The following is a 21,613-nucleotide window of genomic DNA, read 5'->3' on the forward strand; positions in this document are numbered from 1 at the left end:
GCCCCGCCCCGGAAGCCGCGGGGGATGGCGGTCGCGGGGCGGCGGCGGCGGCGGGAGCGGCGGCGGGGCCGGGCGGGGCGGGCGCGGGCGGCGGCGGCGGCGGGCGGCGCCCCCGGGCAATATGTTCAAGAGAATGGCAGAGTTCGGGCCTGACTCCGGCGGCAGGGTGAAGGTACGGCCGCCGGCCGGGCTCGGGCCGCGGGGGCGGCGCCGTACGGCAGCGCCTCTCTGAAGGCGCCCCGTCCGCTCGTGTTCCTTTTCTTTAAGGGCGTTACCATCGTGAAGCCGATCGTGTACGGGAACGTCGCGCGGTATTTTGGGAAGAAGCGAGAGGAGGATGGTCACACTCACCAGTGGACGGTGTACGTGAAGCCGTACCGGAACGAGGTACAGCGGAGCCGAAGGGCTGCTCCGGCTTGGAACAGGCGGGCTGGGAAACCAGGGAACTGCCGTCCCTGGAATGAGCAGAACGCCTGTGGATGTGGCGCCTGGGGTCGTGGCTGAGTGGTGGCCTTGGGTTAAGGACTGGACTCCGTGATGTTAGAGGTCTTTTCCAGCCGAGCAGCGCCGGGACGTGGGGTTTGAAAAGCCGGGATTAGAGGAGAGGGCAGGAGGGTCTTGGGCTGTAACCCGAGAAAACACAGGCTGGTGGGTTTCCAAAAAGGAAAGCCATGGCAAAGGCATGCTTCTGTTTATGGTTTTTGGAGTGATCTTTGCAGTGTAGGGGAACACTGGAGAACATTCATGGTCATGAAGTACTAACAGACCTGTGTGCAAGAGCTGATTTTTGGATTTACCGCTTTGCTTTCCTTCTGTGCTTCAAGTCAGAAGAAGTACTATTTGAAATCAGAAGTAATGTAGTCACAGAGGATAGATGACTGAATAGTAGCTTGGTGTGCTGAATAATCAGAAATAACAATGTTTCTGTTTTAGGACATGTCTGCATATGTGAAAAAAATTCAATTCAAGTTGCATGAAAGCTACGGTAATCCTTTAAGAGGTGGGTTTTGCATTTTGGCAGTTGTTCCTAGAACTGGGCTTTTGTTCTGGCTTTATCATGGGATTAACACTTCTATGTTGCCTATTGCAGTTGTTACCAAACCACCATATGAAATCACCGAAACAGGCTGGGGTGAATTTGAAATAATCATTAAGATATTTTTCATTGATCCAAATGAACGACCTGTAAGTACATTGAACTTTTAACAAAGCTTAAATCATTAATTATGGCGGCCTACAGCTCTAGGAAATTGCTGGTCAAAATAAGTCTCATTGGCCATGGAAGTAATAAAAGTCTCTTCTTGTAGAAAATTATTTTAAGGATTGGTCATATTTTCCTCTTTCTGTGCTACACTCCTGCTATTTATGACTGCTTTTCCTGTGCTTGGCTTCTCTGACATTTACTAATATGTGACCACATATTACACCTTATCTGGGCTGAGCACACACTGAGGATTTCTCTTCCACATAGCTTCCAAGTTCTAGGATATTTGAATATTTTAATTTTTATTTTTTCTGTCATATCAAAATCAGTCAAAAAGCAGCAGGGCTACTACGCTAGCATAAGTCTCTACCTACCAGGTTAAAACAACTCTGTAGTTGCATAAAGTACTGAAACTGATTTCTTTCTTCCATTCATGTGTTTCAGACATATCTTGTAGGTTTGTTTATTCAGGTTTAGTAGGAAACTTGATTACTCTATTTTAGGGGAAAAGGATGTTTATTTCTGGAAGGATTGAGTTCCTTCTGTCACATGAACAATCCTTTATCTAATCCATTTTTTTTGAATGAGAGTGAAACTGAATTTCGTGTTTTTCTTGAATACATGGCAATTGGTAACAATGGGTTTCCTGTGCTGTTGGGCTCGGTAGCATCCTGACATGTAATAATTCCCTTCACAGCTTGACCAAGCTGTCCTAAGGCTGGTTGGGTGTTTTTTCTTTGCTGCTGTTCTTGAAAGGCTGTTTGGGAGCCTGTCATGTTCTTCCTTTCCAGGAAGTACCCAGGGTAGTCAGGTACTGCTGTTCCACCACGGCTCCTGGGCCTGTTTGTGGAAGGGGACAAGTGTGGGCTGTGTGTGCTCTTCCCAGGCCACGGGCCAGGTGGTCAGTGGCTCCTCGGGGCTGCACAGAGGGCTTCCAGTCCTCTCCCCACCCTGCCATTTGCAGTGCAGGCACGGAAGAGTAACCCCAGAAAGAGAGATTTCAGTGAAAAGTAATCCACAGCTTCCCTGGTGCTTCGTTTTCTCAAGAATAGAGAATAAGGTCACAGAAAGCACTTTCTAACTGATTAATTGAGAAAGTCAATTTGAATGAAATTGCTTGTTGGGAAATGTTTCAGAAAAGGTGGTATTAGTATTTTTTATATACCAGTCCTAAATCACTTTCCCAGACATTTTTGAAGTCTCAAGAGGCCCTTAGATAGTTGGCACGTTTTAACCGTTAATGTTAAATTCAACGTAATTCTACTGAAGCTATATGACATTTATATTTGCATTCCTAAAAATTTTTTAAATCAAATGCAGTTATATTGTAGGAACAAATACTACTTGTTGATATCTAGAACAAGATTTCTAATTCACTTCAAATTTTAAGCTAATAAAATTCTGTCTTTTGCATAGGTAACTTTATATCACTTGCTGAAGCTTTTTCAGTCGGATACCAATGCCATCCTGGGGAAGAAAACTGTAGTTTCTGAATTCTATGATGAAATGGTATGAACATTCTTAATGTAATCCTCACTTTATTTGGAGAGTATTAGTGATACCGTGTATTTTTCTCCTTCATTAGATATTTCAAGATCCTACTGCAATGATGCAGCAGCTGTTAACAACGTCTCGTCAACTAACACTAGGTGCTTATAAACATGAAACAGAGTGTAAGTTGAAAATTAAAGTATTTTAAGCTTTAGAAATAACAGTAGTTGGATTTGCCTTTAATGTGTTTTTTTTTGGGGGGGGGGCTGTAACAGTACAATGGATTTGGATGCTGCAAAAAAGTGGTAATTTTGCATTAAATTTAGCTTTTGCAAGGGTATTAATGCTTACCTGAAAACTTCTAAGATTTTCTTATCCCTATGGCTGCTAAAAAAAGGGATTTAGGAATTACTTGGTATGAAGAGTGATGAACTACACCTAGTCTGACATCTTTGAAATGAATTAAAACAGAGAATAAAGGAAGGCCCCCCTGTGGTACAGTTCTGTTCAGCACTGCAAGCAAAGGTCACACTTGAAGGCCTGAAGTACTGAACAGTTAGTGATGTTTAAGTCAAAGCAGCAACCCTTTGTGGGTAAAGAGTCGTGTCTGAAAGCTCTTTTTCCCTTCTACTTCTTTAACTGCAGGTAATTTTGTGACATACTTCTTAATTACAGCATAATGGTTTTTTGTCCTTTTCATCCAAATATAAGCAAAAATATTAAGGGAACTAAGGAAACTAAATTAAAGATCCATTGGTTGATAAATTGTAATGCATTTAATGATTATTTTTTTCTGATCTTCTCTATTTCATCTATTACTTGCTTTCTGAGAGTAGAAGATGTCGTATTTATTAAGCCAAAATCCTGCCCTATTAATTAAAACCTTAATCCAGTGTAATCCACCTCACATGACCTTATGTTCACCTGACAACAAATGTCATGTATCTTTTGGCCAGCAGACACCTAGAGCTAAGAGTGGTGAGTGATTATATTTGAAGCTCTTCAAAGTTAGGGTTCCTATTTGCCTTATGTCTGCTTGGCTCTGTGGATGTGTGAGCTACTTGTAATTCCTGCCTTAGTTCAGCCAGTCTTGAGGTGGATTTTTCTTATTGTTGCATGTTACAGCTTTTGTTTAGAAAATGTTTAATAATATGATGGATAAAAACATCCAAATTTAAATTTTTTTCATTTAAATGTTTTGGGTATTTCTCCAGACAATAGGTAGAAACTTTCAGTGTGGTTTCTTTGTATAAATACTTCCTTAAAATGTGCTAATGAAGCAGATAATATTTGCCACTGCCCACAGTTATGTAATGTATGGGATATGAGTGATCTCTGCAGCCTTCGTAGACTTGTTGCCTTTACCATCTCTGTCTTAAAACTTGTGCATGAAAAAATAGTAAAATATAGGTACTTGATGTCATATATTCATTAAAGTAGGGCGGCATAACCAAAACTTTCAGATCCATAGGATTAAACTCCAGTGAGACATAGAAAATGATGACAGTACTTGGAGAAGGAGTCACAGAATGGTGGAGGCTTGAAACGACCTCTGTATGCATCATGTCCACCCCCTGCCCTAGCAGGGCCACCTACAGCTGGTTCCCCAGGACTGTATCCAGATGGCTTCTAAATTTATCCAATGATGGGGATTCCACAACCTTTCTGGGCATCCTGTGCCACCACTTGGTCACTTTCACAGGAAAAGTTTCCTGATGTTCACAGGGAACCTCCCATGTTTCAGTTTGTGCCTATGGCCTCGTGTGCTGTCACCGGGCACCACATAATCATAGTTGTCTGTAATTTCCCATGTATTTGCTGTCACCATGTCAGATTTTATTTTCTTCACCTAATCTTTAAACAGATTTTAGAAAATTAATTTATGAATTGTGTAGCTCTCTGCAAAACTGGTGGGCTGAGGGCTGAATGAGGCTGCAAAACAAGCTTCTTTTTTTTTTTTAAATCCAGATTCTTATGTGGATACCATTTTGATTACAACCATTGATTGTAAGGCTAACAGTAACAGATTTTTTTTCAGGATGCTGAAATGCTATCCTATTTACTGATCAATTGGAAAAAAAGGCAAACTTCATGGCACTTAAAAAATTTTTTTTCTTTTTCACTGCCACAGTTGCAGATCTTGAAGTAAAAACCAGGGAGAAGCTCGAAGCTGCCAAAAAGAAGACTAGTTTTGAAATTGCTGAGCTTAAAGAAAGACTAAAAGCAAGTCGTGAAACCATCAACTGTTTAAAGAGTGAAATCAGAAAACTTGAAGAAGATGATCAGTCTAAAGATATGTGACAAGTGCTGACTTGAGTGTGTACTGAAAATGGAAAGACTTCAGTCATGGAATTGTATGAGTTCTCTTCAGTTCTGTAACTGAGACTATGAGAATTTCACTGGCAAATGATTGAAGTTTGTGGCAATCAAATCCATAAACGGAAGAAAAAAGAAAGAATGTATCCTTGTTTTATAGTTAAAATCTGTGGGTACTTAACAGTTTTTTTTCAAGTGGAAGTGGTCTTGAAGACCAGACTGCTTTTTCTTTGAAAACTGCATTTGAGTCATGTATGAAAACTTTGTATTATGTCTTGTATTAGTTCAATGTGATTTTACAAAATGCTGGTGTTTACTTTTTTTACTTTTTTTTTTTCTACTGATTGTTTAGACATGCATCTTTAAAGCTAAAAATAAAATATGCAGTTTTTTATTTTAATGGTTTTTGTCTCTGTCCAGCTGTGGGCTTCAAGAACAACTGTAAGTATGCTACTGTGAGTAGTATACTCTGATTTCAGGCAGAGGTTGAAATACAAAGGTATGCAAGCTATTTAGGTCTGGTTACAGTGATTTTTGGCATGTCTCTCTGTTATCAACACAATGAAAACAGTTTCTGAAAACAGAATTTTAAATAACTTGTGTGAGTTTCTAGCCCCAAAGATGCTTTAACACATAAAAATGCATCAATGCTGCAGACTATGCTCAGAAGCAGCAAATTATTCCAGTACTGTGTTGTAGGATTTTGTTTCATATTTGTACTGTACTACAGTCACTTCAAATATTGTCTCTGCCACTTCTTCCTCCTCTCACTCTTGCCCTGCTCCAGCCTGGTGTCCCTCCCACAAGAGACATTCTTCCATTAATTCCTCCAGTGGGAGAGCTTCTCACAGGCTGCATTTCTTCACTCAGCATGAAGTCCCTCTTGGGGTCACAAGTCCTGCCTGCAAACCTGCACCAGTGTGGGCTCCTTTCCAAGGGGCCACAGGAGCCAGTTCTGTGTGGAATGCAGGCTTCCCACGGGATCACAGTCTCCTTTGGGCATCCCTTTGCTCTGCTCCAGCACCTGGAGCATCTCCTTCCTCCCTGTCCACGGTGCCTGCAGAGCTGTTCCTCACATATTCTCACTCCCCTCCCTGCTCCTGTTCCCCCTGCCCAAGCAGGTTTTTTTTTCCCTTTTTAAATCAGCAACCTGTTGGGCTCAGCCTTGGCCAGTGGCAGGTCCATCCTGGAGCCGTGGCATTGGCTCTGGTGGCCACAGGGGAAGCTTCTGGCAGCTTCTCACAGAAGCCCCCCCTAGAGCCCCCTCACTACCAAAGCCTTGCCACATAATTCTTAAAGTCACTTGCAAGTGTTCCCCTGAAAACTCAGTACATGATTTCATCAAGCCTTTAAGAACAAAGCACTCATTTCATCATGTTTGAAACAACTGATGATTGATGGGCTTTTACATGGCTTGGTAAAGTGAAACTTTAATCACTCAGTATATATGTAGGGTTTTCATTAAGAACAGCAACTTGGCATAGTTGGTTTATGGTATTATGAACACACATAGGTTGAGGAACAGCTTGTACTGTGGTATCCACACAGATCCTTTCTAGTAATGCAGAATATCCAAATTTGTCAGTTTTTGGTTACCTAAGTGCTTTGGTTTCTTTATTCAGTAGCCAATTTTTTTCTAAGCAGCAGCTGAAGAATGCCATTTTCAGAGCTGTGCACTAAGACTTGCATGAGCCACAGTATGTTGTGCATGCTGAAATAAAAATGGGAATGGAAAGCATAATTTTTGGTGTATACAACAATATTATTTTCATATTTGTCAGTTGAAATAATAGTAATGATGACCAGCTCAAATTGAATATTAAAGAGGTTCTGCAGGAGCTGTGACTAACATGAACAGGTCTGCTGAAACAGACTTGAAGAGACCAAAAAATAATGGAGATATAACTTTTGAATTCAACTTCTTTGTGGGAGCCTGAAATATTTTTTTTTGCATCCAATAAACAGTGGATATCCAATATCCTAGTGTCCTAGGATACAGGAGCAATGATCTTGGCTCCACTGCTAGTAGCCATCAGCATGCTAAACCACTGATGTAATTTCTGTTTGGAACTAGTGGTCTTTTTTTCTTCAGTTTTTCTTTCAACTTTTTGTATTTTTTTCTTCTCCTTTGCACTCTGCAAAGATCCTAGAAGAGTCATTAGACTCCTCTTTCAATAATAAGAAAATAGTCCTAATTTGCTAACACAGCTGTCTGCTAAGTAGTCACTGTCAATAGACAACAGGAAGAGCGCCTTCTGCTTTACAAAGTTCCACGTTAGGATCTGTGTTTTCATTAGAAAACACTTTTTTCAGGTGCTGAGAAAGCAACTGAGCCCTGTATTAGACAGTAACTGAATTCTGGGAGAAGTTAATGACAATTAATCATAGACTTGGTCATAGAGTATCCTGGGCTGGATGGGACCCACAAGGATGGAGTCCAGCTCCTGGCCGTGCACAGGCCATCCTCAGGAACTGCATGGATCTCAGCTAATTGAGAGGTTATGTTTGTCCCCATGTGCTCTGCAGTTAAAAGTTACTGATGCAAGCACCCGAGAGTGTGTGTGTACACAGTACATTTACAGTGTTGATCTTCTAGTGCATATCATTTTCAAAGTCATTGGAACTGAAATGGAGTGGGGCACCTCAGGACACAGTTGCATTTGACCTCCATCACCTTGAAGAAAAAGACAAACCCAAATGCTACATTTGGCTTCATTTTTGGCAGCCCTACTAAGATGCAATTCCAGAAAAATAGCTTCAGTTTGTGCTTGCCAGGGTGCAAACTTAAATGCTGTTTATATTACTGAGACTGACCTTAGACTGTGGCTTCATCCAGAGTTATCATTGGGAAACACAATTGTATTTAAATCTTGCTTTGCAGAGGAAGAGAAGAACATCTCACTGTGCTATAGGTACAGTTTGATATCCCTGAATTGCACAGTGATTTGTTCAATTGCCTGCACTAAAGCTTTAGCAGCCACTTGAAGTAACCTTTTGCTAGGTAAAGATAAACATGGTTTATCTCAGTTTACATTCTTATTGTTTTGAGTTTTACCATTGAGCATCAATATCAAGTATGCAAAACTATTAGTGTCACTGCCACTTCCATTATAAAGACTTGGGTATTTTAAATGTTTTAGATAAGACAAATTAATACTCATCACAGTAATTTCAGACAATGACTCATTACTCAGTAGCCAGTATTATATATCACTAGTCCTTTTCTTACCTAGCTCCATCTCATATAACTCAGTTCTTTCCTTTGGGTTTGGCACACTGTAGTTTACAGTCAGACTGTGAAGTACTAGAAGGCTGTTGCTCAGGATGTTTCTCACCAGAAGTGCCATTATCTGACAGGAGACATGTAGATACACTTAAAGAATTTTTGTAGTCAGCAGAGATGGAGCTGGAAGAAACATTAAAGCACTGTGTTCATTTTCATTCTAGACAGATGCTGGTAATAACACCAACCTTTCACTGCTTATGCATTTCATCCATATAAAATACATCCATGTGTGTTTGTGTCCCGATGAGAATACAGATTTAAGAGCATTTCAGGTTGTTTTCTCACATGATGTTTTCCAACACCAGGTGGCAGGTATGCCCAAAATATTCTCCACTCTCTACAGCAGCTGAATTATTGGGATTTTGGTAGATCTGTGATATCTTTGGTTAATCTCATTTGCTTTGAGACTTGGTCATCTGATGAGAACACCTGTATTTGTTTCTGTAGAGGTGACCAAATGATCTCTTGCATGTTAAAGAACTGTTCAGCAGCCTTGTCAACAAACCAAGTGTGCCATGCCAGGAAACACAAAATAAAGCATGAGCATTTAGAATTTCTCTCCATTTGGGAAGGGAAGGAGCTGTCAAAATACAAATCTCTGGGGTTGTACTTTAGGACAGAAAACCAGTTTTATCTGATCTACTACTGGCTTCTGCTTTGCAAGCACTTTCACCTGAAGGGACCAATACCTTATTTTCTTCTTAATATCTTAATTCTGCAATGTCAGGCAAATCTCACTTTTTTTTCAGTCCACAAACCAGCTTTTTTCAAATTGAACATTTTATTTAACCTCTAATCTAGAATGTTAAAAAAGAATCTCTATGTTTTTAAAATAAGAATTAATCCAGGTTATTTTTGTTTTAATTACTGTCCTGAGTAGAGTGATAACTGTGTTCCACATAAAGCTCTATTCAGGTCCCAATCTACCTGAACTCTGAGCAGAAAAAAAGGAGAATGTTGAGCAGTTATGTTTGGGGAGCTTGCAGTTAACTTTTGATGCTATTTCCTGGTTTCTTTATGGAAGATTATATAGTAGGTAAAGCATTTACTTGGTAAGCTAAATATTCCTGAGGAAAACTGCATCAGGCAGTTTTAGTTTTTCACCATGAGATCATGAGAGTACTCCTGTGCTGCTGCTCTCAGTGAGCTGTGGACAGTCAGCTCTGCAGGACTTCTCTAAGACTGGCAGGGAACAGGCAACAAAAAGCATAACCTCATGTAGTGATTAGGGCATTAGAGAAAACAAATTGAGTGCTTTTTTTCAAACTGAAAAACCCACCATCTCAGGAAAGAGTTGCATCCTTAGTAAATACATAAGTCTAAATTAGATGGAATATTTTTCCCGCTACCTTTGGAAGTTATACAACTTTTTAGTGATTGTAGAATAAATATGTATATAAATATATTGGACAACTGGAACTGGTATTTTTTCTTCTTTCTACAGGTTAAGTATATTTGCATGGTGAAGAAAGACACAGGACTAAACTAGACAGACTGAACTCTAGCACCCACTACAGAGTGTTTAAAATGATCCAAGCACCTGCTGCTCTGCAAAGCTTTGTGGTTGCTCTGAATCTTCTTTGTATAGTCCTTACGAGCAACAGCCAGGAGGTGCAGTGTTGGATGAAGTGTTGGATGAAGATGGGCATGGCCTGGGATCAGGACAGAGAATCGTGGCCCATGTCAGAGGGCATGACTGGCTTGGTGTGCACTCACCTGCCAGGCCTGCAAGTCACCAACCACAAGGCTGCTCCTCTTGGGTGGAGTAAGAGTATTCTGTACTCTTGGAGCTTCTCATCACTGATGGGTCTGCTGGTCCTGCCTCCCAAGAGATTCCTCGACATGATTTAGTAGTCAGGAGTCTACAATTTCAAATAGCAAACACAGTCTAGCTGAATTTAAACTAAACTGTGTTGTGAGTTTTGCTTGGTTTTTATTAGTAGGTAAGGAGTCCTAATCCTTGTGCATTTTGCTGAGAGTAAAGAAGATATTTTTCTAAGGCTGTGAATTCTTTCTAGTATTCTTTTTCCCCTCAGGGATAAAAGACAGAAGCAAAATCATTACTTTTTGGAAAGGCTGACACAATATGTGTATTTTAAAACAGAAAAGCAGTAAAAGTCTTCATGGATTCACTGTCTGAAAATACTTTGTTGATAGTTTAATCTGACTCCATATGGTACTAAATGCTTGCAATTGCTCTGCCTCTGTGTTTGGAGATGGAAATGCTTGGTCCTTCATTAAATAAACCTGATCTTCAATCCCTGTGAATTGAATGAATTTCATTCAGACCTCTGGTGAATGAAGATAATAAATCAGTAAATGAAAAAGCCACATTTTAATAGTAGAAAGGACACTTTAGTAATGTTTTATATTTCATGATAAGTTAAAACTTCACAGGTATTAAGCTAAGGCTTTTGGAAATCCAAAGATACCCTATGCACAAATTTAGACAGAAATTTAAACAAACCACTTGTCAGTTTGTCACCTAGCCATTGCTACTGCATGCCCTCTTGTTGACCTTGCAGTAAAAATATTTTTTGCACTTTATTTACACATTTTCCAAAAGATTTGCCCCTCTATAAGCTCCATCATTCCCCTCAGTTCTATGCTACAGCTACTTCACCACTCAAGGAATACCAGAGAAACGATCTATAGGACAAAAAGCAGTGTAACTTGATTTTGCTGCTGCTGTTACTTCCTGAGCTTTATCTGACACTGTAGAGTGCTAGCTTCAGTCTTACTTAAATCTAGAGACAGTTTGTGTGAGAACTCTGAATACATTGTGACCATTGAATAGATGTGCACTCCAGCCTGTTGAACTTGGTTAGCAGCCATTATATACCTGCATCACTTCTCTGGCCTTGTGTAAAAATGCCCCTAAGAAACCAAAACTCTGGGCCTGAACCTCTATCCTAGTATCCCTGATACAAAAAATAAAATTTGCTGATCTACTGTATTTTAATAATAATGTTTTGTAAATGCCATGTAATGCTAAATCATTGATGTTTCACATAAGATTCTTGTTATCATTACAGCTTTGTTTGGAATTTCTGTCTAAAAAACCCCACCACCACATAAATCAACTCAGTTATTTGGGTTCATTCTGATCTCTTTGCTGCTCCATAGTCATACCTGGTTTTTTGAGGACTGACTGTGGTTTACTCTACTGGGGTTAGAATTGCATCCAAGTTAACTTCAGTGAAGACACTTTGTAATTGTGAAGCAGAACTGGATTTGAAATAACATTCTCATGATCAAAGATTCCAAGAAGCTTTTGTAGTAATTGGAGAATAACAACTATATAAAATGTGTTTGCTTCTCATATTTAAATGAAGCATAAAGATAAAATGCATGAGAGGCATATTAAATGAACACACAGATAATTTATCAGATAAGACCAAAGCAATTGAGTGGGATTTTAATTTAGGCATTTGACTGACTTTGTGAAAAAAGAAATGTTTTTGAAGTAATGCTGGCCTTGTTCCACAATCTCTGAAAGGTTCACTCAGTTGTGGATTGCTCCACTGGGCTCTTCCCTTCACTGATGATATATTATTATTTATATTGTATCCTGAGAATACTGCACATGTAAAATGCACAGGCAGAGTTCCAGCCTGAAGGCCTGCAATCTGAATGGGCCATATAGGATGGATGGTATAATAAATTGCAGTTCTTTACTCAAAATGTAAGCAATGTCTTTCAGCTCTAAAATTATACCCTTCCTCCACTTTGATCTGAAGAAGCATTCAGTGCAGCTCAGCTCTCATCCTGTGGCAGCACAACCCAGTCTGACTGTAGTGGGTAAGAGAAGCAACTGCTGTCCATGAATTCACCATCTTTAACAAATCAGACTTATTTTAAAAGAAGTAGTATTCCAGGAAGTCACTTGCATGAAAAATGTTGTTATGGCTTTAAAAAAAAGAGAGATTGAAAAAGAGCAAAAATACTCTGAAAATCTGCCCTTTGTAGCAAAAAGGCTGCTTGAGGGTTGAAGTGGGTACACGTTTGACACAGAATTAAGTAGCCTTGGGGAAAAAAAAAACCAAAACAACAAACCAACAACTTAAGAACAAAAACTCTAAGCATCTTGCTTCATACCTTGACAAAATAATCCTGCACCCACCAATTTTGAAAGCAGAACAAAACCCCCAAATACTTCAGGCTGCTTCACAGTGGGCTGCACTGATCAGTGGGTCTCATTTAAAACCAGAATATGCTCTGCCCTGAGCTCTGACACAGCAGCTAATTGGACATGTCAGGAAAGGGCAAGAGTGTGACAGAGAGAGAAGGAAAAGCCCATCAAAAGAGCATCTATGGTCCACAGTTACCAGTTTGGCTCTCCTGACATAATGAAACTCTGTCATGAGGGGCAGAAGTTTTCTTAGCAGTGCAATGAACTTCCCCAAGAGGCAGGCTCATAAACTTCACCTTTTCTCACTTCATCTTGAAGGCCTGTTTCTTTGGGGTTCTTTGATGTAAACACAAGACTTTTTTTTAAAAAATGCTTTATTAAAGCAAAAACTGTTCTGTCATCTTTCCCTCCTCCTGCAAGCAGTGAAGCAGTGGGGAATAACTAACACAACTGGGCAAATCTCTATTAATAGAGTTAGTTAGTCCCACCTGAACCAAACTGCTTCAGGAAAAGTCTTATGAGCAAGGCTTCCTTGGTCTCCATCCTTCAGACTCTTCCCCGCACTTGTTTCTGCATGAGGGAATAATGTTGGTATATATTTTGATTTTGTCCCTAAATTGCCTTAAAATGTAAGCTATTATATGCTACTGAAGGGAAATCTAATTATTTCTGCTTGCATTAATTATTGCTTAAAATATCATTACGTTAACAACTTTGCTTTTATTTCCCTTGTTTCAAGCAATTATGTAGTTTGCTTCCACTGGCTTATGTGTGAACTTAGGCAGTCCTAAAAGAAAGAAATAATATGCTGGTTGCAAAATGAGGCAGTGTAAAAACAGCTTTACATTTCATTACCAATAATTCTGCTTTGTCACAAGTCACCTTTTCTTCTTCTATGCCTCTTCTGAGGGAACATGCCCAAAGTTATTTCCACAGACTTTTACATTGGCTGTCTCAACTCTAACTTTAAAAGTTATTTTCTGAAGGGCTTGGAGTGGTTCATCACTTTGGATGGCCCATTACCTTCACTTGAGGGTTTCTGCCCACATGGTAATAGGTTCTTTTTTTCCTGAAGAAGCCCACTCCTAATATGATGGGGAGAAATTTAAAAAAAAACCAAAAAACCCTGACATTTATGCTTTTCCCCTCTTAAAACATCAGGGTACGATCAGTACTTCAGCAACAGCCTCAAAACCCGAGCCTTTCCCTAAGTAGGGCTGAGATCCTTCCAGCGGAGGGTAGGTGATACCTTTCAGAGTGCTCCAATTTGCACCTGTCTGTATAAATCAGAATGCTTGATTATCTACTCATCTACTCGTGTCCAGATGTGATTTTGGAGCCTGTGGGATAACGGCACATGAATGAGGGAGAGTGAAGCCTGCTCTACCAGTGCTCAGAAGAGCTGACCCTGCACTTCCTTTGACCACTGCTTTCACTAACAAATTATGATTAAGAGGCAGAAGCGTAATCCTGCCAGTGTGAGCTTGGGTTCCCTCTGTAGATTTACTGCTGAGTAGGCAGAATTGTTTTGGAAGACAGAGAGTGTGTTTTACTGTTTCTCAACATGATAATTTGACTTCTTCAGAGAAGCTTTTATGTTTTTCCTGAAGTACTATATCCATCCCAGAGAAACTGCATATCGCCATGAGTCCAATTTATGTCACTATTTATAAAAAAAGTTAATTTGAAGTAATGTATTTTATTTTTTCTACTCCAGACAGGAAACTCAGGATTAAAACAATCACCACTGTATCTGATTTTACTAAATCAGTTCTATCACTGCTAGGAGAAAAAAATTCAGGTTGCAACTTTAAGTGTTCCTTTAAACTTCTTCCTGAGCATAGCAAAGGGCAATTTTCTAGGAAAAGCCATGGTATCACTCTCATTGCACAGGACACACTAATTTCTGTGTGAGAGAAAGGAGTTTCAGGAAGGCAGATACACAGCTCTGGTATGTAATGTAGATTAGAAGTTAACATTGGAGACTATTTTAATATCCCTTAGCTATGCAAATGACCAAGTAGAGCAGCGATTATCTGCCTGTGACCATGCAGGTCTTTCCACTACTGCTAAGGATAGCTTTTTGAGAAGGTACCTGCTGCCCCTAAAGGCACCGGGTTGCCTGAGGGTCATTTCAACAATCTTTGAACATGAAAAAAGTTTATTCAAATGTAGTCCTGGAACCTGAAATGCTTCATTCACCCATTCATGAAAAGCTGTCTGTAAGCTGATGCAAAATACATACAGTCAGAGCTATTCTAGTAAGAGTTTACATCCATTTGCCAATTTTCTTCCCTCACTGTTTCAGATCCTACACGTTACCATGTTATCACCAGGCTTTCTGCTACTGCCCTGCATTTACTGATTGGAAACTACAGCAGGACATATTGTAACAATGCAGACCCAAGAAGAAAGTTGTGTTTTCTCTCCAGTAGTCACCATTCATAACTTATAATATACACTGTGAAAAGACTGAAAAAAACCCCCCATTGATTGATTTAAATCTGCTTTAATTTTTGACCAAAGGCAAAAACTCCACACACTGGTGCTTAATCATACTTTACATCAAGTACAAGCATGCAGTTTTCCATACAAATTCCATAAGGTGTTTAATCTGCTATTGCAAAAATACTTATTTGCATACAATCACACCCTGCTGTGGTTTTAAATGTTTTCTGAGAATACATTTTTGAGACTATTATCTTAACCTCACTGCCTTTCTACCCACATACAGACTAACAAACATGCAAACCCTTTAATTTTTATTCAGGCCTGACTGTAATTAAGTTGAAGTACATTTGTTCTTTAAAACTACAGGACTCAGCTTATTCCATAAGTATTGCTGATGAACACACGGTTGTTAAGTTGCTGAGCTGTGGCAGGACTTTCAGGTAACAAAGAAAAGTTCTTATTACAGGAGAAAACAGTGATGGGCAGTTTTGAGTGTTGCTGTAGTCTGAATTGTTTGCTCATGCCATGCGTTCCAGGTGTTGAACAGAAGCAGTCAGCCACAAACAGCATTATCTCACCTTTCAAAGATCTTAGCCCAAGTAGTAAGAAGCATTGACCCTAGTTAGACATATCAGGGTGAAGAACATCTTTTTACTGACTTTCTTTCTGGAGACAGGCTTGATCCAGAGAATGTGTACCTATACAAACACATCATATCACATGGAAGCACATGCTATGCCAGGTTAACTCTTCCCCAGTACCACTCCTGCTATAGCTGTACCCTGACAATAAATTCCTCTTGTTGACATTTTACAAAGTATTTTAATACTTTGTCAAGCCACTAGACAGAAAGCACCACAGCTGACTCTTGCTTTGTTCATGCCAAATCCAAAGGGTCTTAGCCCCACAATGTTCTTGAATTGAGTTTTAATATGTAGTTGTTAACCTGCAGCAAATACATTCCACTTCTGTCACCAATATGCCATCTGAAATAATGTATACTTAGGGCACAAGCACATAACAAGATAAGATCCCATCTTAAGAAGCCAGAAGCCATAGGTTGCAATGGGCCTCTGGAGGCACTTAGGACAAGCCACTGCCCAAAGTGGGGCCAGTCACCCAGATTGCTCAGGAACATGTCTAGTCAGAATGGGTATCTCCCTGGAAGGAGGTCACATGCCTCTCTTGGCAACATCTTATGATACAGGATCACCTTCATGATAGAAAGAAAGACAGAAAGAGACAGAAAGAGAAATAGACTGAAAAAGAGAAAGAGAGCAAGAAAGAGAAATACACAAATCTCTGAATCTAAGCAGAACTTAGCAGGATGCGTCCATTCCCTCTCACTTATCACTGTGCACCTCTGAGAAGAATCTGGCACATTTTTCCATGAGGGCAACAGCAGTAAGCAGTAAGTTCTTCCTGTAGCTGCCTCCTTGAAGCAATACACCATTTTTCCAGCCCCCTGACCATCTCAGTGTCTCTGTCCTATATCAGCTGCCAAATGGCCATACTGCATCGGGCTACACAAGTATCCCTAACTCGCTTCTGGACTTAATGACCAGAACTAAACAGTCAAGGGTAGAAAGAGCAGGTCAGGTACAGCACTCCTTTTTGATATATATTCAGCTTTTTGTAAATCATTGGCTAGGGAAAACCAGAACCAAAGGCCACTGTATTCCATTCAATTTACTAGCTACTAATGCACTGCTTTGCTTTTATTTCCTTTATCTGTTTTGCCTGCATTACTCTACATTTAGACCAAATCTCCACTTCTAGTCCAACACCCATGCAGTTCAGCAGAAGGAAATCCTTTTGAAACTCCTTGCTGTCAGCTTTGTAGTGGACTACTGCACAGGATTTTGCATCAGCAGCAAACTGTGCTGCTGCTTTCACTCAAGTCTTTTCCAAGACCATTTCTGAGTATGCTAACTAGTGCAGGTCCCTGCATGAATCCCTGTGGGAGTACAATCTACTCTCCCACATTGTAAAAAATGACTATTTATTGCTACCTTGTTAACCCTTCTCTTTCAGCTAGTTACTAATTCACAGGAGAGGCTTCCTTCCTAGCCTGTGACAGCCAGTACTGTTTAGCAGCACTGCTGAGAGACCGTGCCAGAGGCTCTTTTGAAATCACTACAATGAATGTATCACCCTGGTTTATCAGTTTGTTGATTTTGTCAAAGAACTTCATAATTATGACAAAGCTCCTCTATCTACGAAAACCCATGTTGATTTTTCCACAGTCTGACGTATTTGTCTGTATGCTAAAGCCTCACCCCACCTCTCTGTCACTGGTTAGCTTCTGTGACCTGAGACAAGTCTTGCTGCCTATTCAAACAAGAGGGCTCAGATGCTGAAAATGAACACTTATGTTCCTTAAATCTGAAATTACTGTCTGAAAAATTCTCACTCAGTTGTTTTCCAGCTATGAAGGTATTTAAATTCCATAAATTCTTTCTTCAGTAATGTTCCCAAAACATCTCTGACTGCTTTCACATGTACCTCCCAGCAAGCTGATTCTACTCCTAAAAGTCCAGCCCACATGATCAATTAAACAATTTCAGTGGATTGATTTCAGAGCTGAAGGAAGCTGTAATAACTGTATGATGGCTGTAGCACACCCCGAGTATGTGGAAATACAAATTTATAAGTTCACAGATTGAGGATGAAATGAACTCCACATTGCCCACAGGTGAATTTCAGGCTTTCTAATCACTGAACCACAGGAAAAGGATAGGATGGCTTCCTCCAGCCTTTTATGGACATTCTGTATAAAAGGTGTCTAGCAAAAAAAGTTCACTGACATGAACTCCAAGTGGAGCAAGCAGCTCCTTCCAACTGTTATTTTGAGGGATGCTTTTAAATTTTGCATCTGTATGTGCCTGTCTGTTCTGCCTCTGCACTGAAACACTGAAACACTTGCTGTGTTGGCACAATGGAGTGTTTGTCAGTGTCCTGGTTATGAACTTCAGTGTGGACTTAACTGAACATTCCTGAATTAGCACTGTCATGGCTGAGGCAAAGGTGCACAGTCCACCCACAAGTTTTCCAATAGCAGTTGTAATACTGGCTCATGGGGGACAACTGACAGAGGCCCAGCATTTGCCAAGATTTAGCACTATTCCCCAGTCACTGTGACTTCAGTCACATAGATGGCATTTCACAGTGGAAAGTTTAGCCAGCATCTTTTTCAGAGTGGATCCCAAGTGATCCTGTTTGTCCACTTGCTTCCCTCACAAACCACAACCCTGGACAGAGAACCAGATGCAATTGAATTCACCCAGCACCAAGGTTATTCAGTGTTTACTCCCACAAATCTGAGCTGTGCAGTACCAAGACCTGCTGCAGACCTAACCCACATTTCCTTGTCAGCAAAATGAAGCTCTATTGCTTCTCTTGCCAAAGAAGCACAGGCATAATTCCACTAATGATAATGAAGTATCAACTAACACAATGACAAATGCCCTGAGAATATCTAAGTATTTACTCACTAAATGAATAAGGCAAAGGGCACTTGTTGCATGCAGAGATTTAAAATAACCAGCTGTTTCTTCCTGTGAGAGGCCTCCATTCTGTCCCCTAAAAGTCACAAAATATAAAAATGCCATATGATAGGGAACCTAATTCTATCATATTTGGTGCCCACAAGGAAGTAAAAAACACAGCTGCACAAGTTGCCTAATTTTTGAAAGTCTGCCATTGTGATGGTGTTCTTTGGACACTGTTTTGTACATAGCACATAGCCAAGTGTACACAGTTCTGAGGCCCTTAATTAGATTTATACCCCACTTGTTTATTACAAGTGTAATAACCTGGAAAGAGACATGTGTACATTCAACAAACTGATGGTTCTCCAGGGAAACAATGACCAAGAAGTTACAGGAACTGCATATGACAGCCCTTTTTAGGAAAATGAAACCTGTTCAATTTGGTTCTGAGAAGAAACAAATTAGTATATGTACTTGTGAGGCCCAAAAAGCAGCTTCACTTGCAATGATGCTTTTCAGGCTCTCAATATTCAAAGGATAAAGGACCAAATATCTAGCATCTCTAAGAATAAAATACATAATACCTCAGACAGAAAGCTCAGACTACAATGAGGTCAGAGGAGAGACTAAAGTTTAAAATACATATTTGCAACTCATTGTATTATCTTTAAAAGTTTACTGACCAACTGTCACAACTACCCTGTCCTTCACAGAATATTACTTAGAACACATGGATCCTTTAACCTTGTCAGCGGTTTATTGGTACAAGGACAAGACAATTTATAAAACTGAGGAAAACCAAATTACAATACAAACAGCCATCAGAAGAATTCCTGAATGAACAGGTCTGCTCCACTTTTCCCTGTGAGAGCAGAAAGTTTGTCATATTCCAGCAGTCATTTCAGGAAAAATTTCACTATGTGAATTAAAATGTCCAGCCGGAAGACACCTTTATTTACTATTGAATTTATACTTTCTTTTTCACTTTTAAGTGAAATCACAACTAATGACAATACTCAGTGAAGCAGTAAACTACTAGTTTAAACTAGCTCAACCTTGACTTCCTACTGAAAAAAACCCCCAAATATTAACTGTACTGTGGAGGTGTGCTTTCATAAGAAGGGCAGAATCTGGCTATAAGTAGCTGCTGTATGGCCCTTACTGTATGCAGGGGGTTTGTTTGGTTGTGAAAACAAAAACTTCTTCATGTGATATACAAAGGGTTATTCTACTTTACATGCTACACATGAGGGGACGCAGCATGTGACGTGACTGGAGTTATTCTGTTCAGCTAGCACACTAAGTCCACTTTTATCCCTTTGTGAATTTCGTCCAGCTTCTGAAATGTTTTCATAGTCTGAATGTGTGCGTTTTAATTTTTAAAAAGAAGGGTTTGTTAGTGTCAAATGGATTTTGGGAAGTGTGGGTCAGAATACAATTACTGTAGGTAGCAGAGAAAGTGCACAAGCTTCTGCACTGCATTTCAACCAGAAACCTGCTTCCACAGCAGTCATAAACCAGGAAAGAGTGTTTATAGTACAGCCCTCACCTATAGCTGTGTTAGGTGGCGCCTACAGGAATGTCAAAGGCCTTCTGTATTACAAAACAAAGTGACTGCAAACTCCTCTGATTTTTCATGAGGCTGTTGCTACGATTTTATTTTTAAGAGAAACTGTATGTGCTCCTATGTTTACTGCAAGAGTAGAAGTTATAGTTGAAACATTAAGGATCTGAGTCCATATTCATCTCCAAAAACACATCCAGGCTTTGTGCTGGTGTAGACATATCTCATACTGGTCAGAAAAGACTTAGAGACAGGATAAGACAAACTATACATGAAATGCAAAAGGTTCCAAAGTTCATGAACAAAAGAGATATAAGTCTCCACTTCATGGCTTTGAGAAGTTTGTTGCCATCAATCTCTGAACAGCACATGAAAGGAAACTGCAGAAACAGAACGCAGAATCTGGCATTCTATTCCCCAAGAGTCCTGTTTTTGTCAGGTCCAGATATTAAGAAAGAATACAAAATAAATAAGAAAACAGAAAACTGTTAATCAGACTCAATAAGGTTGGAAAAGACCTCTAAGATCACTGAGTCCAACCTGTAACCAATCACCACCATGTCAAGCAGACTACAGCACGAAGTGCAGTCACTTCTTGAACTCCAGCACTGGTGACCCCACCACCCTCCCCGGCCAGCCCATTCCAATGGTTAGTAACCCTTTCCATTAAGAAATTCTTCCTGATGTCCAACCTGAACCTCCCCTGGTGGAGCTTGAGGCCAATTTCTCTTGTCTTTCTGCCAGCTGCATGGGAAAAGAGGATGACTCCCACCTTACTACAGCCTCTTTTCATGTAGTTGTGGAGAACAATAAGGTGTCCCCTGAGTCTCCTTTTTTCCAGGCCAAACAACCTCAGCTCCTTCAGCTGCCCTCGTATGACTTACCCTCTAGACCATTGCCCAGTTCTGTTGCCCTTCTCTGGACACACTCCAGCACCTCAAGCCTTTCCTGCAGTGAGGGGCCCAGAACAGGCACAGGACTTGAGCTGAGGCCTCACCAGTGCAGGGGAAAAATCTGTACAGGGGAAAAAAATCTGTTGTTAAAATGTGTGTGACTGGACCGTGCTCCTGCTTACAGAACTGAATACTGCCTGAATCAACACAGGCCAAGGGCAAAAGCACTTGATCTGCAGAGTCCAAATTTCATTATAAAAGGCACCAAAACATCTCAGGTATCATCTTGTAAGAATTCAGGATCTGGAACAAGAGTGGTCTATGAATCAACACTGAAATACGTCAGGACAGTGCAATAAGAATTTCTGGAAATGCAATCTATCATGTATCTGATGCAGTTCAAATTTATTCCCTCTTAAAATACTAAGAATATTTTCAAAACACTTGTATGACCTAATTTTTAAATTCTGTTGCCTCAGAAAAGCCATGCATTTAGCACACCTTGTAGTGGTTGTATAATACCATATAAAGAAATACTGAAGCAAACAATTTGAAAAGTTTAGTTACCAAATAATAATTGTATAAATTTTATCTACAGATGAAATATTTATGGAAAAGCTTTAAAGATGGTGACAACATCTGATTTTTAAAAAGAGAGAATGTGAGCTATAGTGAAACACCACAGAAGGCTTTTGACTTCAAAGTTGACATAAAGAAAGTTCAGTAAGATCTAATAGAAATGAAGATGCCATCAAAGGGCTTAAAGCAATAAAAATTAATATTTT

At 40.0% G+C, this 21,613-nt stretch overlaps 1 protein-coding gene across 1 annotated transcript; it reads left to right on the forward strand.

The window, feature by feature from the left end:
* Positions 1-30: 30 nt before the first annotated feature.
* YEATS4 (YEATS domain containing 4) lies at positions 31-5,411 on the forward strand. Its single transcript, XM_064419469.1, has 7 exons — positions 31-172; positions 268-387; positions 934-1,000; positions 1,091-1,185; positions 2,621-2,713; positions 2,790-2,877; positions 4,827-5,411. Exons 1-7 carry the CDS (start codon positions 122-124, stop codon positions 4,994-4,996), a joined length of 684 nt encoding a protein of 227 aa, XP_064275539.1. The 5' UTR covers positions 31-121; the 3' UTR covers positions 4,997-5,411.
* Positions 5,412-21,613: the final 16,202 nt, after the last annotated feature.

This window comes from Passer domesticus, chromosome 5 (assembly GCF_036417665.1).
Source record: "Passer domesticus isolate bPasDom1 chromosome 5, bPasDom1.hap1, whole genome shotgun sequence".
Lineage (NCBI taxonomy): Eukaryota > Metazoa > Chordata > Aves > Passeriformes > Passeridae > Passer > Passer domesticus.